The sequence below is a fragment of the Gasterosteus aculeatus genome, chromosome 17, assembly GCF_964276395.1.
Source record: "Gasterosteus aculeatus chromosome 17, fGasAcu3.hap1.1, whole genome shotgun sequence".
NCBI classification, from domain to species: Eukaryota; Metazoa; Chordata; class Actinopteri; order Perciformes; family Gasterosteidae; genus Gasterosteus; species Gasterosteus aculeatus.
This window is the reverse complement of record NC_135705.1, coordinates 8,386,569-8,400,440: the sequence shown is the minus strand read 5'-3', so window position 1 is coordinate 8,400,440 and position 13,872 is coordinate 8,386,569. Positions and strand designations below refer to the sequence as shown.

Here is a 13,872-nt window from a genome sequence, read left to right as displayed (position 1 = left end):
CAGCAAATGCACATGTACAGTAATTTTTATTTAGAGGCAACAGCTCTTGCATATTACAACTGTTGGCTTTCATAAGGCAAAAGCAAGAATGAATCCACCAGCTAATTCACACAGAAAACAGGAAGCGTTTAGGGAGGGTGAGAACCCACAGGCATGCAGCGATGGCTCAGAATGCAATGTACAGCATTTTATATTTATATATATATTTATATAATATATACAAAACAACAGTGAGACCCAAACAAATGCCAGACATCTCATTCTACACAGTTACAGAACAAAGACGGACCAACCTTCTTTTTTTTTTCAATAAAAAAAATAATATTTTTGCTCTTCACTCTGTAAAAGTGCAACACAAATAAAATAAAACCTGTTTCAAGGCCTTTTAATGTTGAAAAAAAAAATAGAATATCCCAAGTTATCAAAATGGACCAACGAGAATATTGCATCTCTGGAATACCAACTCGTTAAAGTTCATGAGTCCTGTCGAGCCGTGTCTAATTAGTAATTGAGATAAAGTCACGTAAGCGTTGACACATGATAAAAATGCACGTCTGAACTTACTGTTGATCTTAATAACAGTGAGAAGACAACATCAGTGACAGCCCTAAACAAATACAGAGGTTTTTTTTTTCTCAGTTTGAAGCAGTTGGCATTCACTTAAAAACAGACGAGACAAAGAAAAGGGTCCACACACGCATCATCACAACAATGTACCATTAATGAATGTAGAATACGACAAAGAAGCGCCATATAGGTTTGCATTGGACAGGGACACACCTACTAATCTCACTCAACATTGTCAAACAAATGGTTCTCCATATTGCTTAGTAACACATAGAAATGAATTTAGAAATGGATGAATCAAAGATAGTTGCTATCTTTATCATGACAGCTAAACCGCCAATCGTGGATATTTTTTAACATTTTTATTTTCGATTTTTCCTCAGTATAAGTACTATTTTAGTTTTAGTTAATATTCCCTCGATAGGCATTTCGAGCTGACAAAGAGGTCCTAGAGTGGCTATCTGAGTTGGTACATGCATCGGTAACCAGGCTAAAGTCAAAAGTGTGAAAGGAGGGTGGGGGTGAAGGGGTTGGAGTCGGACTGTCGGTGTATACGAGCTCTAGTCGTCGTCTTCGTCCTCCTCGTCGCTGTCCTTCATGGAGATGCCCTGCATGCCTCCTTCCCTCACCGAAGCAGTGGCCTCCTCGATGGTCAGCCTGTTGCGCACCGTGTCGTACATCTTGCTGTTCAGGGTGGAGTCCAGGACGCCCTGCAGGCGGAAGTCCCGGTACTTTTTCTAGAGGCGGGACGAGAGGCGCATCATTGAAACGGGGGAATTGTGGGCGTCTCCTCATCTGGACGGCTGTTGTCCTCCGGCCTTTACCTTTGTGATCCTGATGAGGATCTTCAGCTGGTAGACGTGGAGCTGCTGCTCCATGCGCTCGGTCAGCCAGGTCCCCAACAGGTTCATGGTGGCGGTGTACCATTGCTGAAACACATAAACACAACACTCTCCAGCAAAACACACACTCGCACACATACTCAAGGCACCGGAACGTAACACTAACCTTTAGGACGCTCATTAAAGGACTGCAACTAAACACATACGCTGTATGACAATGACAGTCAAGCAGACTCCAGTCATGGGTTCCTTAAATAAAACCCGCCAGCAGCTTTAACACACGCGTGAGGCCTGACGTCGTTTGTCACGTAACAAACACAACACCTGTTTGCGTGATGCCTCCATTCTCCAGGGAAGAAACTGCATGAAGTTGCTGCTCGGCCCCCCGACCTCTAGAATGTTGAATTATTGTTTTCCCGCTACTTTTGTTTTGTCAGTGAACTTAACAGGCGCTGTGGAGTTTGTGATACCGTTGGACGCGCTCGCTGTTTGTCTCAGTGTTTTTCCCAAAAGGTCAAACTATTTCTTTCTCGCTCATAGATGGAAGGAGATGGAGAAAAGATGATTTGAGGGCCTTATAAGAAATGAATGCAGACCTAGCTATACTTTTCTTTTTTCTTTTCAGAGATGTTTAAGAATTAAAATGAACAATTGGCCTAATTACAATTTGAGTGTAATAAGAAACTGTATCTAATTAGATATAATAAGTTACTGTTTAAGTAACACCGTCTACAGACACACACAAGCACACCATCAGTGTGACATCCACACACACACACACACTGTATATACAATATATATACACTCTGAACCCTCTGAATGGTTAAATCAATACTACTCACAGTACTGATACTATTGCTACTTGAAGAATATTATAAAATCAAACAAAGTCATAAAGCAATGACAGATTTATCTGCCCGAGACTCTAATTGTCCTTTAAAAATGCAAAACTAATTTTCCACAAGTCAATGTTTTATAAACACTGCAGGGCCCATCAATTATTGAAGGAAATAACTTTATAATTTATTCAAGTAGAAACAATAAGCTAAAGTTAGACACCCGACACTAATGAAAAAACTACTACTGTATCGGGAATTAAAAGTATAGTTTTGGTACGAGTTCCTTGGCAAAAGAAAGATAGAATGAGAGTGAGTAAATGGTCAGCAGGCAGCGAGCAGCGGTGCTATTTTCTTGTTCCTTTTCTCTGCATGACTTTGGCCGTCGGTTTTTCCAGACTGTTTAAGGTTTGAAGTCACAAGAGAACAGCACCCACGTCTAATAGAGACAGTTGTTACACCTCCAACCTCGAGATAAAGACGTCAACTTTAAACATGTGAGTAGGCAGGAACGCAGGAAAAAGGTTTTCTTTGGTCCGTATTAGCCGTGGCAGGTTTTTCACTGGTTTGGTTGCTGAGGTTTAGTTTGAAGTCTAGTTTTTCTTTGTTTTGTTTTTTTAGATGAAGTTCAGGTGAATGGTTGATAGGTTTGAACTTGAGGCCAGATATGCAGATGCCTGTCCACTTCACAGTCGAGTTGAGCGTGCAGTGCATGCAGACCTGGCAGGTGGTGGGTGGCAGAGTGCGTGCTAAGGGAGCCTGCTCTATGTGCAAATGAGGCAGAACTCTGAAGAAGAGGGTCATGCTAGAAGATGTACACAGGAAGATTATTTGACTCTAAAATCATGCCAACCAACATAATGTGATAAAACAACGCAATGCAACACTAGAGATAAGTGCCACTTTTTTTTTTTTTTTTTTTAAATACAGGAGGCAGCAGGAATGGTGTTAATCAGAAAAGAGGAGATTAAAAAGGATTGAAATTAATTAGTGAAAGAAAGAGAGATAAAGTAGAGCCTGTGCACCATCGAGGAGCTGGTTTCCACGTGCATGCAAATGGATGGATGGCTGGAAATGCGTTCAAATGAAAGAGAAAAACACACATCTTTGAACTGAAGGGTGGTTTAAAATATTAAAACTGAAACATTCACAGCTTGAGTAGCGAGTAGGATTTCGGTGCGCTTTGGGGCCACACGGAGGACACGAGGGGAAGAATTTCACACAAGAAAAAACTGACACACAGACGGAGACAGGGGAGCTAGTGTGGACCTCAAAGACAAAAGCAGACCCTCACTCCAAAACAGACAGAAAAAAAAAATACATATATATTTATATATATCGATCCGGCACAAGACTCGTGCTTCTGCAGCTGAACACAAAAATATAAAAACCAAAGGACAACTTCTGAGTGTCCCTCAGACATAAAGACTTCACGTCATAAAGCCGTCACCACCTGCAAAGACACGGGTCTGTACAAATAGTTTCTGAATGACATGAAACACACACATCACAGCATTATGTGTCATTTGAACCACACATGGAGGAGACATTACTGTCAATGTGTCCTGTTAGGATTATGTTTTTTGTAAGACAGTGCTCTCTTCACCCTCACAGCACACTGGTTCCCAGCCTTCCACAGCCGAATCACGCCAACCGGTGCGCCCCGTCACACGGGAGGAACGCTCCCGTTCTACTGCGAGCCGCTGCACCCGAAAAGGGTAAAACTTGGTAATATCAGCTATTTCTTTTTAACAAGATTCGTTTTCACGCAAGAGAGTGTTTATCAAATTAGCTGCCAATTATTTTTCTGTCAATCAAATATGTTTAACAGCTCTGCAGATGAAGGTTACACCTCTCCTGCCAGTTGCTCCTCAACTACAGACAGTAATGATGCAATGACATTTTTTCATTTTCTTTTGTTCATGTGGTTTTGAGTTATGACCCGTTGCTATTTATGTGTCATACAGACTTGCTCTTACTTAGATCATTTTTGTATTAATAATGAGAACAAATATGTGCTGTTTCATGTAGTATGTTACTTCAGACATAATAACATAGAATCTTTTTCTCCTCACTTCTTAGTAGTGACTTTCTTTCACATTTAATCAGAATAATTAACTAGGTATCACGCTCTGCTGCTATGTTTTCATTGCTGTTGTGCTCCTGTAAATTCAGAAGCTAAAGTTAGAAACGAGTTAGTACCAAACAAACCAGGTACAGTCAGTTTCTTGTTAAAGCGAATAGTGTGTTGACTCTATACTCAAGCCGGTGCAACAAGCTCAGATTTACATTATTTTGTGCAGCAGAATTTGTTCTATTCTTGTTTTCCTATCATTTCAATCCTCCCATGACCTTTCAGATGTATCTTAAGACCACACAGTGGGGCCTCGACCCCTAAGCTGGGAACCACTGCTGTAACAGACCAAGGGCAAATGGCATGTCAGCCTCGGAGTTTGGCACCATCACGTCACTCTGGCATCCTTCACCCAGCATGTTTAAGGTGACATTTGCATTGGGCGCTCCACTGTGGACTGAAGCCAAGAGGGCGGACTGCGTTAACTTCGGGGGCTGACATGCTTTGAGTGGAAAGTATCTGAAAGCGGAAAAATATAGAAGTTGATGTGTGTTGGTATGTGATCGCCATCAGATAGTTCTGTCCTTTCCAGAGAGCACTGCTTCATATAATCCTATTTCCAGGATGCTTTTATGGACTCTTTGTAAATAAAAGTTTTTAATAGACAAAAGCCCAAAAGCAGTGTGGCAATGCACACCAGAATGCAGAGGGCAGCCGCTAAGGTCAAGAGGGACAGAAAGTCAGAATGAAAAGAGAAAGGTCAAGAGGAGAAGAAGAGAAAAGAAAAGCCTGAAATATATTTCCTGCCCTCAAAATGGGACTCATCCCTCTCTGCACTGTTGTTTTGCCACATTTTGGAAGGCTCCTCCCTTTTCATGAGGAGGAGACGGCATCTTACTTACATCAAATAACCTTTCTATATACACCTCCTCATTGACCTTATCACGAAGTATATCCTGAGAGTGGCGCACAAAGGTCACGTAGCCATCGGCCACGTCCATCCCAGGTTTCTGTAAAACAGAAACAGAACAGCGTCGGGCCTCAGCAGAGGAATAAGCAAAATGACATTAAAAAAGAGACAGCAAAAGGAAAAGTAGGTTCTTTCAACTGTATCGAGTAAACACAACGTATCACGTGGAGGTGGGCTGTGATTGGACTTACAGGTACATCCACATATTTAGAAGCAGCTTTCACCTGAAAACAGAACAAAATTGTCAACATTAGTGCAGATACAATGTATGAGTTTCAGAAGTACTTTAACAACAGCTTACCTGGAAAGATAATTCAATTCAATTCATTTTGTAAAGCCCAAAATAATAAATTACAAATTTACCTTTACAAATCCTGTGACCCCCCCCCCCATGGAAGTCAACTACAGACTATAATTAAAAAAGATTAAAGACAGAAACCGTCTGATCTGAACCTCTGAGTGATCTTTTAATGACCGCTTTAGAACCAACAACACTCGCGTAGCGCATTTTGGTTGATATCCAAAAAGTACTGATGTTCAATAAGTAGCAGTGAATGTGACTGAATGAGCCCATTAAGGTCTAAAGAGGCAACGGGGGACCGAAGCTTCATCTCACCGTGAATGAAAGGAACGAAGAGAAGAGGGTTCCTTCGTCATATCTAGAAATCTTTGCCAACACGCTCTCCAGAATGACGACGAACTGAGAAACACGAGAAATGAAAAGCGGTATTCAGCTGCAGAACGAGGCATCCAACAAATAGTGTAATAAACAATCAATTGTTACATATAGTTGGTAAACAGTCGCACCTTTGCCACCAGGAACTGGATCATGTCTTTCACACTTTCCTCAATCAGTTCATCTATTTGGGTGTGGTACTGTTTCTGCAAAGTGAAGTTTTAACAAATATCCGTGGGACAGTGGGACTCATCATCTTTTACCTTCATATGTCAAAAGAAGGAAATGTTTTCACACTAAAGATGTTTTTTGTTGTATTTTTTCACCTCTTGGCCCATCTCCATTGCGCACAATTTAGCCGATTGGTCCTTGGCGTCAACCATCACGTTGAACATGGTGCACAATGTCGGAGAGATGCGGAAATCTGTGGACTTGCTGCTTTTTGTCAGCTTGGACTCAAATGCTATCCTGGTGCTGCAATGCAAGCACAATGTTAACACCCACTACAACATCAAATACCCACTAAATAACTCGTTCTTAACACGCAAACCCACCGCTTGACGCAGTTCTCGATCATGTTGCTGGACATGAGCTGGATGCGACTCTCGAGGTGTTTGGCGAACTCCTCCTCGGGCCAATGTAGGTCCCTGATGAACGTCTGGAGGGCTTCCAGCTTCCAGAAGAGGTCCTCTGACGTGCCGGAGCCATTACTGCCATCAACCCAAACACACACACACACACACACATGCATGTCAGAGGACAAAGGTCACCCGGTCGGAAAGAGGGGGGTGTGGGTGCAGAGGAGGATGCTGTTCCTCCGCACCTCAACAGTGTCAAACAATACTCCGACCATATACTGACTGGTTTGTCAAAAAGTATCTGCCCCAACGCAGGTGTTTGTGAACAGTCAGTGTATGGCTGAGAAGCATCGGGCCGGGTTGACTATTACAACTGGGTAACCATGCTGTAGAGTGTGATTATTGACCGGGACGTGGAGTTGACACATGCAGGTAAAGTCACTGCAGATAAAGCTGCTGATCACACCGTGTCAAGACAAAGGAGATGGCAATAGAAGAGTGAGGGAGGGCGTGTAAAAATGGTATTTATAGGCCAGGTTCTTTAACCACGAAAATAGTTCTCCAAAATGATTGTCCTTCATTCACAGGCCCTCTCTCAATATCCACGTCCCCAGGCTGGTGGGTCTCCCGGGAGAATTACTAAGCAAACCATGCAGACCTTCCACGGCGTCCCGAGTAGAGCCGGTTGGGAAATTGCTACAGGGAAGATGTGGAGTAGAGAGGCGGAGGTGATAAGGCAGAGAGAGAGAGGTCCAAACACGAGGCGCCAAGTCTCTCCTCATTATCGTCTCCAATCCGACTCATTATCTCCCCCCCCCCAAATCAGACTACTCGCAGGTGGTCAAGGTCAGGGATGAATCTACGGCCATTTACGATCTACAGTGCGCTAAGAATTACCAAAGCAAATGTCTGTAGACAACAAGTCTGGGGAGATACATATATATATATAATATATCATATATATATATCAACATTTGTGTTTGTTTGTTTTGGTCTGTATCTCCACAGCAGCAGCACATGCATGTTGAGACAAACTACAGGTGTCTTTCGTTTTAGAAAGCAGAACGCCATCTACTCTAACACTCCTCAGAGTGCCCTCGGCATGAACATGGACGTAATCATTGATTATTATCATTAGAGACAACATACAGGAATTGATTGCTTGATATCCGGTAAGATTTGTGCAGAATAAATGTGGCTGAATTTAAAAAATAAAAAAAAGGTTATGATATTTTTGAAGTATCTTTTGATTACTGAGGGCATCTTCATACCAAGGCAGTCTCTGCTTAATATTTCTAAAGCAAACTAGTTGAATACACACTCGGAGTCATATATAGCGGCCATCCATGACGGGGTTGAAAAGCTAGGCATTTGTGGAAGGTTAACTGATAGTCCTGCTACTGGCACTGGCAGATTTGGTACTTTGGGAATTTGAAGGTTGACATTTGGTAGATTCACATTGGGCAGATTACTTGTTAAACTCCTGCAGAAAAGACAGACAAAAAGAAAAAAAAAGAATCCATAACAGTGGTGTGGGAGCTGCAGAAAGCCATGTAACACTGATCATAAAAGTAACGTGAAATCTGAAATTAGGCAAAGACATACAGTTGCACATGTAAACAGGACCGACATTAATTATCAAAGACGAACGTTACACAGAAACCTTCAGTGTTAAAGAAGAGTCAGGATGAACACAGATACTGTGTTAAATGCAGCGAGAAGGAGAAGCAACTTAATAATGAAAAGAATAAATAAATGCAAACCAGGGAAAGTAATTATCTTATAAAATCTTAAATATATTATTTTCAATACAAAATGCAAAAGAAAAAACATTAATTAAATTAGAACAGCGGCATAACAGACCGAAGGCCTTTTGTTTCAGGCAACACGTCAAAGCACACATTATGAATGTTAGTTCACAAAACATAACAACAGAGACATTAGGTGTTGCCCTTTTCCCAAATGTGGCGCAAAGAAATTGGTGAGATGCATGCATTAGACGAGGACTATTTTCAGAACAAATAACCCGATACTTTCAGAGGGAAAATAGGTTATCAGCCCACTCATGGCTCATTCTTTACAAGTGAGCCTGGGTGAACATCGTAGCTGCTCTCCCAGATTACTCAGCCTCCACACAGTAAGTCTCGCGTCTGATTATAAAAGCCCTGCATCTCCAACCGTCCTACAGACTGGCTATGAAGACGGCCGCTCCTTACTTCACGGGCTCCCAGGACTCTCGCTCAAAGCCCTTGTGAATTGACTGTGCTATGGAGGACTCCATCAGATCCACATATCTAACCACCAGAGGAGCATACAGATCCTGGAGGTGTTTGTGGAACTTTCCATTGCACAGGTGATCTGCGTGGAGGAAAAAAAAAAGAGGCAGTGACAGAAGAACATCAGTTTCTTTGTTCCACAAAAAAAAAAAAAAAGAAAGTGTCTGAACGAATGTGGGAGCTTACAGTCGTTGCGGAGGAAGTCGTTGAGAAGCTGGAAGAGGGGGAAGCTGTCCCAGCTCTCGGGGGACTGGATCTCGAGGGCGGCATCCATGTCGACGGCGTAGAGGGCCAGGAAGTTCTCTGCATGCTCCACCATGAGGTCTGTCCACCATGCAAAGGCCTGGACAGAGCAGGAGGGAGGGGGAGGGAAAACAGGTGAACAAGGGGCTCCAGCTGAGAGAAGGTGTGACGCAATAAACGAGGGAAGGAGGGAACAACACACGCAACTGGAGCTCGTTGGTTCTTAAAAGCAGGTTCCTCTTGAGACATGTATTCTCTATTTAACATATACGTCAAAAACAGAAGCGCGGGAAACGCGCTTATATCTGTTCAAGCGTTACACAGGAAGAGTGAGTGCTCTCGTGTCTGTCCGTGTAACCTTCAGCAGGAAACAAGGGGAAAGAACTCCGTCAACTGCAGCTCGTTAATTAATTGCATCTTTTCTCTGCAGATTAATTACGTAGTCACCACGGTCCTCAGAGCGGTCTAACGCATAGCGGGAAATAAAATGAAACAAACAAAATATCACTTCCTAATGTGTGAGCTGGTAGGTGGAGTTTGTTTCCATTTGCTGCCAGACTTTCTCTTCTGACCCCAAAGCAAGAAAACAAAAGTGTGCGTTGCCCCAAAGTAGCAGTATTATTTTAAATATTCATTATATGACTTCATGTTGATGAATATTGAGTGGCTGTCTGCCGCCATATATACCCTCAATTTAAATCAAGCGTCCACAGGAGGGGAAGGTTACACCGGTCTGTGTAATGTGTGTGTGTTTCCAAACTGTGAGATGAACTGTTCTTATTGATTAGGATATAAAAGGTAGGATTAATCATAAGTCAGGCCGTTTATACCGTAGCAGAAGTCACAGTCGGCGTGTCCGGGCCTTGTTATATTCACGACAGCATTTATAGATATTAGGGAAGGTGCTTTTCTCATGCAAATGTGGCGCTCCATGCATTCTCTTGTTTCCACATTCACATCACTAACCCTCTGGATGTGAATGTGACTCATGCACATCTTCCAGGAGGCGCACCAAAGACTGCAGCACGCAGCCTCTCTTGAGCAGGAGTGCATCCGTTCCAATTAGTTAAGTGAGTCTGAGCTTCCTCTGACCATTTCCCAGCAGTCAGGATTCGCTCACCCTTTGACAGCAGCTGAGTACGGCAGCTGCTTTGCTGGCAGTCTTGGCTTATTTGCTTATAATTCAGACTAGCATGTTACCCAGTTCAATAAATTAAGCGTAATCTTGCTACATGCATGCATTTTTTTATTTTTTTTTACAATTTCTCTGTTATTTTCCTAGTGTTGGCTTCCCTATCACAATTGTGTGTCGAAACCTGACTTACCTACCTACTTACCTGCCCACTCCAAACATTAAAAAACAAAAAACGCTGGACAATTTTAGAACTCGAGAGACGGGCAGCAAACAGAGCTCTTCTCCATCACATTCAAGGAGAGATACTCTCATTGCGGACCGAGGGGCGATTAAGTGGGAGGGCTGTAAAATGCTCAAAGGTCACCAAGCGCAGTGGCGTCCAACCTTTGATCAAGGTTGAGGGACACGAAGGCCCCTGAAAGCTTTAGGACGGACCCGGTGTTCAGCCAGCAAGACCTTTAGTGCTGTAACAATGCAACGTGTCGAGGGAGCGATCCCGAGGGAGCGCGCTGAGACCGAGCGGGTAACGGGACGTAGCATCATCTACCGGACATGCACAAAGCATTATGGGAATTTGTCATTCAGCTTTGCTACATACCTCTTTTCCCTGCTTGGACAGTCACCAATCATATGACAGTGAGAACACAGGGAAGATGTACAGAACAATAAAGTATTTAAAGTATTGAGGCATTTCTCTTAAAAAAAGGTTTTAAACAGCAAATAGGGATGGAGGAGGAGAAGCCGGGGGGAAGTAATGCTTGAACAAGTGCGGACTGTGAAATTAATCGTTGGATGGAAGGGAAACAAATGTTCATGGTGGATCAAACTTTAAAAAGTTCACATGGAGCATACTTTGGGAAATTTACTGGTTTAGCATGCTTTGAGATAAAGGAAACCTCTTTATGGCCCGGTGAACATGCTTTATGATAACAATTATGTTGTGCAAGATACAATTGCCTTTTCATTTTTATGCCTAAAAACCCATCCATTGGTTATCTTTCTGATATAATTCTGTGTCTAGAGAGGTGCCTCCTGCCACAATGGCGCACATGCCATAAAGGGGGGTTGTGATGGGGACTGAAGAGGAAAAAAAAATTAAAATACTGTACCGATTGATCTCCAGAACTTGTGACTGCCGCCTGTCAAGCATATTCAGAGAGATACAATAAATCTGCTTTATCTGGATATTCTATGATCACATTGGATCACCTTCAGATCTGCACAACTTACACATGTTCATCATGCTTTCCCACCAGCTTATAGAAGCAAACAGAATGCGATAACTAATCTATTGTCATTAGTGGCAATTCAACTTGTACCTGAACTTTATTTTTTGCTCCGTAACATTCATTTAACTGCTTTAATTAGCGAGTTACTTTTCAATGTAAAAGTGAACAAAAATAAAACAAATGATGAACCTATAGAACATGATGCACTGGTATGGATTAAACAAGTCCTTTTCAATATGTTTTGGTTGTAAAAAAAAGATGTGATTGAACGTCCCCTCTGAACTTCTCAGGTGGTGTGAAAACATAACATTTAGTTCACAAAAGAATCTGAAGAAGTAAAAACGTGAGTTGCTTATCAACTCATTTTATTATTTACTACCTCATATCATGTTACCATATCTTTGATTTATACGTCAATAATAACAATCTAAGAACGTCATCTAGATTTACTATCCTTCATTTTCTATAAGCTTAGCTATTCCCCCTTTGATGTGTTCAACCTTTAATACTTCTGTACTACAATTGAAGTAGAATTGTTAATGCAGGACTTCTAAAGGTAAAGTGCTACATCATGAATACATAATTTAACTCTCTTTAACTTTGAGCACTTCTTCTGCCACTGGCTTCTTTGTCTTCCGATAGATCCAAAAGGAGTTTCTATTTTGAATTATTAAGGGAATGCAGAGGTTGTGACTAATGTGCATCGTTGTGTATTTCTGTGTATTCTGGACTACTTATATATAATATATTACCGTAAATGGTTGAGCAACACTGAAACATGGTTATGATCCGCAATCAGAGGAAAGACTTGAACACATGATATTATTTTCATACATAACGCTTTGATTTCACGTGGCCATGGTCTGTTGAACACCAATTAGAGCTCTCCTAAATTAAATTCATCTTTGAAAGGTTGTTTATTTCCTCTTCTTAGTTACCCATAGATGAAAGCAGCTGTATTTATAGCAGGCTGATAATAAGACTAACTCCCTTGCTGAGGGGCGCAGAGAGATAAGAGTGAGAGTATAGAGGGAAAGTGTTTTTTGAGGAGGAGGGTTCTCACTCACCTCCGCGTGGTGTTCCTGGTTCTGCTGGAGGACCTCTATGACTAACTCCGCCAGGCGAATTGTTTCCTCCAGCTTTTTGGCAGGCGTGACTAAGCGGCCTACGTTCTCTGAGACAAAAGGATGAGGATGAGGGATGAGTGGTTAGTTAAGCACATAGGAGGATTCCAGCGGGATCTTTACGACTGCTGAGAAGATTTTTTTTCCGTTTATATTTTTAACTTTAAAAGTATAAACACAGTGCTTACACTGTTATGTTTATCAACCATGCCCATGTAAAATGTGTTCTAGTTTTTGGATGCATGAAATAGATGAAACGCTATGTCTGTGAAGGATAATCAGACTTATTTTAGACGAGAATCAGGCAATAGGATAGTGGGATTGAGATGAAGGTGCAATGTGGCTTCAAAAAAACATGCATATTGTGAAGCGGTTCTGAATAAACCATCTGCATAAGGAGCTGTCGAATGGTAACAGCTAATAAATGCACACTGTAAAAAGTATTCTGTATAAAGTATTAAAAAACGGTCTAATAGCGTATAACTTTAGTCAAGCTTTATACTTCATACTATTTTATTATTATTTACAAAAAATGTAGGCCAATTGTAGGTAATTTAGAGACTTTAAGGACAATTACATAGATGTTTAAATACATTTCCAAATTTGATTGAATTTCATATTTTTTTTTATCTGCAAAATATTATACAATTACTTTGAATGATGGAAACTAAGTTGTATCTAAATACATTTTTTACAGTGTGATGGGTTTGTTATCAAGTTTGGCGCACTAAAATGACTTAAGTCACTCTTTCACTCGTCAACGCTGGTCTACAACTTGCAAAAGCTAAAAATCCCTTGCTTATCTCTTTGCTGACAGAATGCACTGAAAACAGTTGACAGTTACACGTCATGAAATGGGATTTTTCAAACATCAGAACTCTGTGGAATGATATGTGTAGAATTATAACATGGAACTGAATGGCTACGCAAATCAAAAGCACATATAAACATCGTTCTACATACAACAGTTGTGGTCTTTACGCTGCAGTTCTCACTGGGGGTCTTTTGGTGCTTTCACTATGATTTTAGTAAGAAGTATCATTTGATCAAATATTCTACTCATATGGAAAACAGGTTTTTATTTTGGGGTCCTGGCTGTAAAATCGATTTAAACAACTCAAGTTTATCATCATGGGAAATCTGAGATGTCAGGAGAGCAAAGTTAATACTCAAGGACGTTTAGTCCTCACTAATGCATGGATCCCGTGGATTTTTATTAGGGTAACCATATATTCTGTGGTCTTAATGCTTTGTGAAGGCAGCGGGGGGGGGAGTAGAAATTAAACATGTGCGTTTTGTATTGTTTTAGAAACACACGGTGG

General features: G+C 41.5%; 1 protein-coding gene across 27 annotated transcripts in view; it reads right to left on the bottom strand.

Moving 5' to 3' along the window:
* Positions 1–7: 7 nt before the first annotated feature.
* The window catches only part of cadpsb (Ca2+-dependent activator protein for secretion b), a 52,124-nt gene continuing 38,259 nt past the window's right edge, over positions 8–13,872 (bottom strand). For 10 of the 27 annotated variants that reach the window (XM_078092005.1, XM_078091993.1, XM_078091996.1 and 7 more), the window contains 13 exons: positions 12,494–12,600; positions 11,307–11,336; positions 9,006–9,162; positions 8,760–8,901; positions 7,865–8,026; positions 6,520–6,675; positions 6,292–6,439; positions 6,097–6,171; positions 5,906–5,989; positions 5,481–5,513; positions 5,222–5,329; positions 1,392–1,496; positions 8–1,304 (listed from right to left, as the gene is read on the bottom strand). In XM_078092005.1, the coding sequence (XP_077948131.1) occupies positions 1,128–1,304; positions 1,392–1,496; positions 5,222–5,329; positions 5,481–5,513; positions 5,906–5,989; positions 6,097–6,171; positions 6,292–6,439; positions 6,520–6,675; positions 7,865–8,026; positions 8,760–8,901; positions 9,006–9,162; positions 11,307–11,336; positions 12,494–12,600 (1,484 nt within the window). In that variant the 3' untranslated portion in view covers positions 8–1,127. The remainder of the gene's footprint in view (positions 1,305–1,391; positions 1,497–5,221; positions 5,330–5,480; positions 5,514–5,905; positions 5,990–6,096; positions 6,172–6,291; positions 6,440–6,519; positions 6,676–7,864; positions 8,027–8,759; positions 8,902–9,005; positions 9,163–11,306; positions 11,337–12,493; positions 12,601–13,872) is intronic. The other 17 variants (XM_078091995.1, XM_078091997.1, XM_078091999.1 and 14 more) reach the window with 3 other exon arrangements.